We start from the raw sequence: 5,870 nt of genomic DNA on the forward strand, positions 1-5,870 counted from the left end.
TGAACCGACCCCCTAACCCCTCATCCTTGGGGAAAAAAAAGAAGTCCTGCAGGCTTCTCTCCGATAGCCGCTCCCCTTCTTGCTCATCAGCCTCTCAGCTTCCAGTTTGCCAGAATCCTCTTTGGAGTTCTTGGGTTTTCACGGTACTAGGTAGAAATGCTTGCATCGCCAAACATGGCTGAATGGTCAGAATGCATTTGAGACACTGAGAGCATAACTGCCCACGCGACCTGCTAGGAAGACGACCTGGGATGCGCCACTCGGACCAAGCAGCCCTGTAAATGATACTGAGTTCCCGTACTCACACCTTAACATTTTATACACTGACTAGCCAAGGTTACAACTGGGGGCCTCATCTGGGAGTGCCGGCGATGAAACGTCAGAGTCCTCCACCTTGGGCTCCAGCGTGGGGAGAGAGCCCTTGCTTTGCTCTCTTCCTAAGGAAGAGGCTTGTCTCTGTGGCAGAATGAACTTCAGCCTCGGCCCAGCACCTTCGGAGGCTCAGTCTTTTGAGAGCAGGGGAACTTTAGACTGGGTCGCCGTAGCAGGAAAGGGGAGCCCAGCTGTTTCTCCGGGAGGGGTGAGACGGCAGGCCGGGACACAGATCCACAGCCCCCGCGGTGTGGCCACGTCTTCGGAACCGCCCTCGACCTCGGGGCCTGGCAGCCGCGGGGAATCCCTGGGGACTAGGGGTTTCCTCTACCTGACCATCGGATAGGCTCGGTGGTTGACACTTTTTTGCCACCCAGCCTGCGCCCCAGCCACCCCCAGCAGGCCCCAAGGGCTCTGAGAGATCCCGGGCGGGATGAGACATCACCCAGTGCGTCGAAGCCGCTGGCCACTGCTGCTGTCACAGCCACCTCCCCGCACAGGGCACTGGGTGGGGGGACAGCGTCCGACAGGCCCCTCCGCCGGCCTGCCGTGCTGCGCTCGGCTGCGGGGGCGCTGGGCGCGCGCTCGGACGCGGAAGGAAATCGTCCCGCGTCGCCTCCGAGCGGAGGGGGAGAGCTTGCGGGGCGGGGGAGGCGGGCGCAGGGGCCGGCCGCCCGGGCCAGGTCGGTTTTGAATGGTTCGGAGGACGAATTGTTAGACCCCGAGGAAGGGGGGCCGGGCCAGGGGAGGGGGCTGGAAAGCGGAAACTTTCCTATAAAACTTGGAAAAGTCCCTCCTCCCCACGTCAGGCCAATGACACCGCTGCCCCCAAACTTTCCGCCCGCACGGAGGTATAAGAGCGGCCCAGCCCGCAGCCCGCGCCCAACTCCCAGACACCTCGCGGGCTCGCCAGCACCGGCACCGGCTGCGCCAGGCCGAGCAGGGCGCGCGTGCGGCCGTCGGGCGCCTTCTTTTTGGACCTCGGGGCCCTCCACACCGTCCCCTCCCCCGCCCGCCTCCCTCCCCGCCTCCAGCGCCCTCCCCGCGGAGGTCCCCCCCATCCCTCCTCCCTGCGTCCTCCGGGCCGCACCGCCCGGGCCGGCGCCGAGCGCGGGGAAGCTGGCGGGCTAAGGCGCCCCGCTCCTCTGCTCTTCCCCTCCTCCCGGCTCCGCGAGGCCGCACGTCGCCGCCCGCGAGATGATGCAGGACGTGTCCAGCTCGCCCGTCTCGCCGGCCGACGACAGCCTGAGCAACAGCGAGGAGGAGCCGGACCGGCAGCAGCCGGCGAGCGGCAAGCGCGGGGCTCGCAAGCGGCGCAGCAGTCGGCGCAGCGCGGGCGGCAGCGCGGGGCCCGGCGGGGCCGCGGGCGGGGGCGTCGGAGGCGGCGACGAGCCGGGCAGCCCGGCCCAGGGCAAGCGCGGCAAGAAATCTGCGGGCGGCGGCGGCGGCGGCGCGGGCGGCGGCGGCGGCGGCGGCAGCAGCAGCGGGGGCGGGAGCCCGCAGTCGTACGAGGAGCTGCAGACGCAGCGGGTCATGGCCAACGTGCGGGAGCGCCAGCGCACGCAGTCGCTGAACGAGGCGTTCGCCGCGCTGCGCAAGATCATCCCCACGCTGCCCTCGGACAAGCTGAGCAAGATTCAGACCCTCAAACTGGCGGCCAGGTACATCGACTTCCTGTACCAGGTCCTGCAGAGCGACGAGCTGGACTCCAAGATGGCAAGCTGCAGCTATGTAGCCCACGAGCGGCTCAGCTACGCCTTCTCGGTCTGGAGGATGGAGGGGGCCTGGTCCATGTCTGCATCCCACTAGCAGGCGGAGCTCCCCACCCCCTCGGCAGGCCGGAGACCTAGGTAAGGACCCACTCCGGGGTCGCTCGGGCCAGGCCGGGGCTCCCTGGCCACCTCGCCTCCGCCGCCGCGCTGGGTGACCCCACTCTCCTCGCTGCCCCCCACCTAGCCAGGCACCGCCACCCCATCCCACCCGTGTCTCTGGCAGGTAGTTCAGTCCCCACTGGGGAAACAGGTCCGGGTCGGGGAGGGGGGAGCGTGTGCGGGAGTGTGCGTGACAGAAGACTGAGAAGCTGAGTGCCGGCCTTGTGCCCAGAGCTAGCCCTCCCCCTTTCTTTCGTCTTTAAAATTCCCTTCTTCTTAAAACAAATGTTTCCAAATTCCACCCCCTCCTTTCCGCCCACCCACTTCCTCTTGCCCTTGGGCTGAAATCCTTCCAGGTTGTTCAGCGAAAATTCTCGCTGGTAGTGATAACAAGGCTCAGTGGTCTTAGAGAACAGCCTCAGAGACATACACAATAACCAACTTTCCCCTTCTGGGTTTTTGCAGATGTCATTGTTTCCAGAGAAGGAGAAAATGGACAGTCTAGAGAACTCTGGAGCTGGATAACTAAAAATAAATCTATATGACAGAGATTTTCTTGGAAATTAGAAGAGCAGAGCCCAGATTCAAAAGAATCAGGGCGTGGGGCACACTTTTAAAAGAGAAAGCCAGACAGGCCGGTGGACCGAGATTCCCAGAGGCAGCGGCACCAGCCTCACACCTCTGCATTCTGATAGAAGTCTGAACCGTTGTTTGTGCCCCCCCCCCCCACCTTTTGACGAAGAATGTTTTATTTTTTTCATGCATGCATTCTCAAGAGGTCGTGCCAATCAGCCACTGAGAGGAAAGGCATCATTGTGGACTTTCTCCATTTTAAAATGGTAACAATCAGAGGAATTTTAACAACACCTTTAGAAATAAAAACGCTGGGATCAAACTGGCCTACAAAACCATAGTCAGTGAATTCCTTAAAAAAAAATTACTTCCTCTGAGGGAAAAGAAAAACATAAAATACAAAAGACAACATTCTATTTATTTATTGATGACCCATGGTAAAATGCAAATAGATCCGGTGTCTAAATGCATTCATATTTTTATGACTGTTTTGTAAATATCTTTTGTATATTATTTTTCTGCAATAAATAAATATGATTGAAAAATTTTAAGAACTTTAAAGTTTGGTCTATATTTTTAAAACTCAGAATTAAGTTGGTGGTAAATACTTGTTTGTTTAACTCTAGGGATATCCAGGAGGGAGTGGGGGCGCTAATATAAACAAAGGAGTGAAAACCTCAAATAAAGCAGCTACTGACAGAGACAGCCTTGCTATTTAAAGGACAGCTCTATTATTACAGCTTGTCGTTCAGCGGGTTCACTGCCTCTCCACCTCTTAGGTTGAACTGAACAGATTTGCTATCACGTACCTCTTGCTTACAGTCTGAACTAAAGCATTCAGATAAGCAATGTGAAAGCAGTATTATTTCCTTGTTACTATGCATTTTTGTCCTTCCCTTTATTTCCGTGAAGATTCCTAAAAAGGCTTATTTCCGTGAAAGGCCAGTGTGTTAATGAAAACAATACATACATTTTATATATTATATATATTATATTTCAAATGTGTAGAAAATTTTAATTCAGAGGGAGATCGTTGTGTGATTTATTTACCTCTTGAGTGAATGAATGATTCCCAGTGCTATGTTGATTAAAAAAGAAAAGAGTTTGCTATATTAATGTTATCCCCCTGGGAAACATGCTCCTGATATGTACGTAAAGAAAATACAACTGAGCAGTAAAAATAAATACTCAAATTTGGGGTGTCCTTGGTAATCACTGGAACAATTACAATTGTTAAATGCTACAACTCTTCAGTCAGTACCATGTCCACACACACACACCCCTGAAGCTCTGTAAAATGAGGACAAATAGCGCTGGATTTTTATTTCATTCAGGATTTTCTGGGACAAAAATGCAGTTTTTTTTAAACAACTAAAATAGTGATTTTTAAAAGTTGCCTTTAAATTTTCATCAGCTTAACACAGTCATATGTAAATAGGGGTGTTTTCAAGCTGGGAATTGTGGTGCGTAATTCACAAAATAATTCAAAGAAGCTAATGTCTCCAAATAGGTTGCATTTACTTAGCTCAGGTAGAGATTATTTTATTGCCTGGAGGTTTTTCTTTCCCTCTTCACACAGTAGTCCCAAATGCTGACACAACAGCATTATAAATTAATTATTGTGAATATTTTAGAAACGTAATAACCTGTAGCGTTGAGTTTTATTAAAATATTAGTAAAAGCATGGAGAGCTACTGGTTTTTACTTTTCTATTCTGTTTTTAAATTTTTGGTTATCATTTACCTTATAGTGAAAATAAAAGGCGATTTTGTGTGGTATATCTGTGGGGTGTCTGTGGATTGTATGTGTATAAGCTAGTGTCCTAAAAGGATGAGGGAGAAGACCAAGATGGCAAGTCCCTCTTGCATTAGTCATCCCATCATGTCCATTTTACAGATGCTTTTGAGGGAACTTCCATGTTCACTAGCCTGGTCTGACTATTGATGTTTCAGATGTCTTGAAGGATACCAGGATGGAAGTCACATCATGACTGAGAAGGTAAATGCTATCCTAACTCTGGGTATATAAGCTAGACACTTCAGAAAAGAGTGTTTTACATTCTCTTCTGCATCTCCATTTCTTTTTCATAAAAAGAAACTGGGAAAGGCAGTCGTCGTATTGACACTCAGTAATAGAAAAATGAAGATAATATTTTCTCCTGGATTTTCACAAAATAGACAAACTTTTTAAAAAGCTCATAAGTAACTTTATTGAAGTGAGGCGACTTCGTGGTGGAAATTGTTACCTGGAATGTAACAAATGTCTAGTTTGCAAGGTTATGTCCATAATCTCACCTCCACTAATGCGACATAAAATGCCCCACTCTTCATAGTAGAAACGACTTGTTTGTTCACCTCCCCGTTAGTCTCATTTTATTCCAGTGCTTTATTTTAGTTACCTTTGTTTAAAGTACATGCTGGATAGATTACCCGGTTCATGGTTTCATCACGGAGACGGTGAATCTTATCATGTAATGTGACTGGACTCCTGTCTTTGTCCCCAACCACAATGCTTTGGCTAGGAGGAAGAACTGTGTTAAATGGTCTTCCATCTGAAGAACTGAATTTGTTTTTACCGTGAAGATAGTTGTTTTGTCTTGTTTTTAACTTCCTCTGATTGACAAGCCTTTGATAACAGCAGTAAGTGTGCTCATGCACATGTTTCTGGGTCCCGTGCGTGTGTGCACCATTAAGCAATGCACAGATAATCCAGGTACCGTTGCAGATCCCTACCCAAAGTGCTACACATTAATAAAATAACCTCAAATAGAAACGCGCACAACCTGTGTCCTTTCTTCCTACATTCAAGATTGGCACACGCTTCCTGCCCCTGGGGTCTTTGGGCTCATACTCATAAGGGAGCTTTTTAAGGGACATTTGGCCTCTTACAAAAAAGTCGAGCATTTTGCACATTCCACGGTTTGGCAAAGTCAGAACTAGTTATTTTCTCTAGACCAGTATCAAGTTCTTCTCAGGCATATGATTTCACTTGAAGTCCTGCCCAGGAATCCTTCAAAGTGAGCATTTGTCCTGCTCTCATGATGTCAGGCGGTTT

At 50.7% G+C, this 5,870-nt stretch overlaps 1 protein-coding gene across 1 annotated transcript; it reads left to right on the forward strand.

The window, feature by feature from the left end:
• Window positions 1-1,457: 1,457 nt before the first annotated feature.
• Twist1 (twist family bHLH transcription factor 1) lies at window positions 1,458-3,370 on the forward strand. The gene is made up of 2 exons (XM_059279586.1): window positions 1,458-2,222; window positions 2,709-3,370. The coding sequence occupies exon 1, from the start codon at window positions 1,570-1,572 to the stop codon at window positions 2,179-2,181; it is 612 nt and encodes a 203-aa protein (XP_059135569.1). The 5' UTR covers window positions 1,458-1,569; the 3' UTR covers window positions 2,182-2,222; window positions 2,709-3,370.
• The last annotated feature ends 2,500 nt before the right edge of the window (window positions 3,371-5,870 follow it).

Source organism: Peromyscus eremicus, chromosome 14 (genome assembly GCF_949786415.1).
Source record: "Peromyscus eremicus chromosome 14, PerEre_H2_v1, whole genome shotgun sequence".
NCBI lineage: Eukaryota > Metazoa > Chordata > Mammalia > Rodentia > Cricetidae > Peromyscus > Peromyscus eremicus.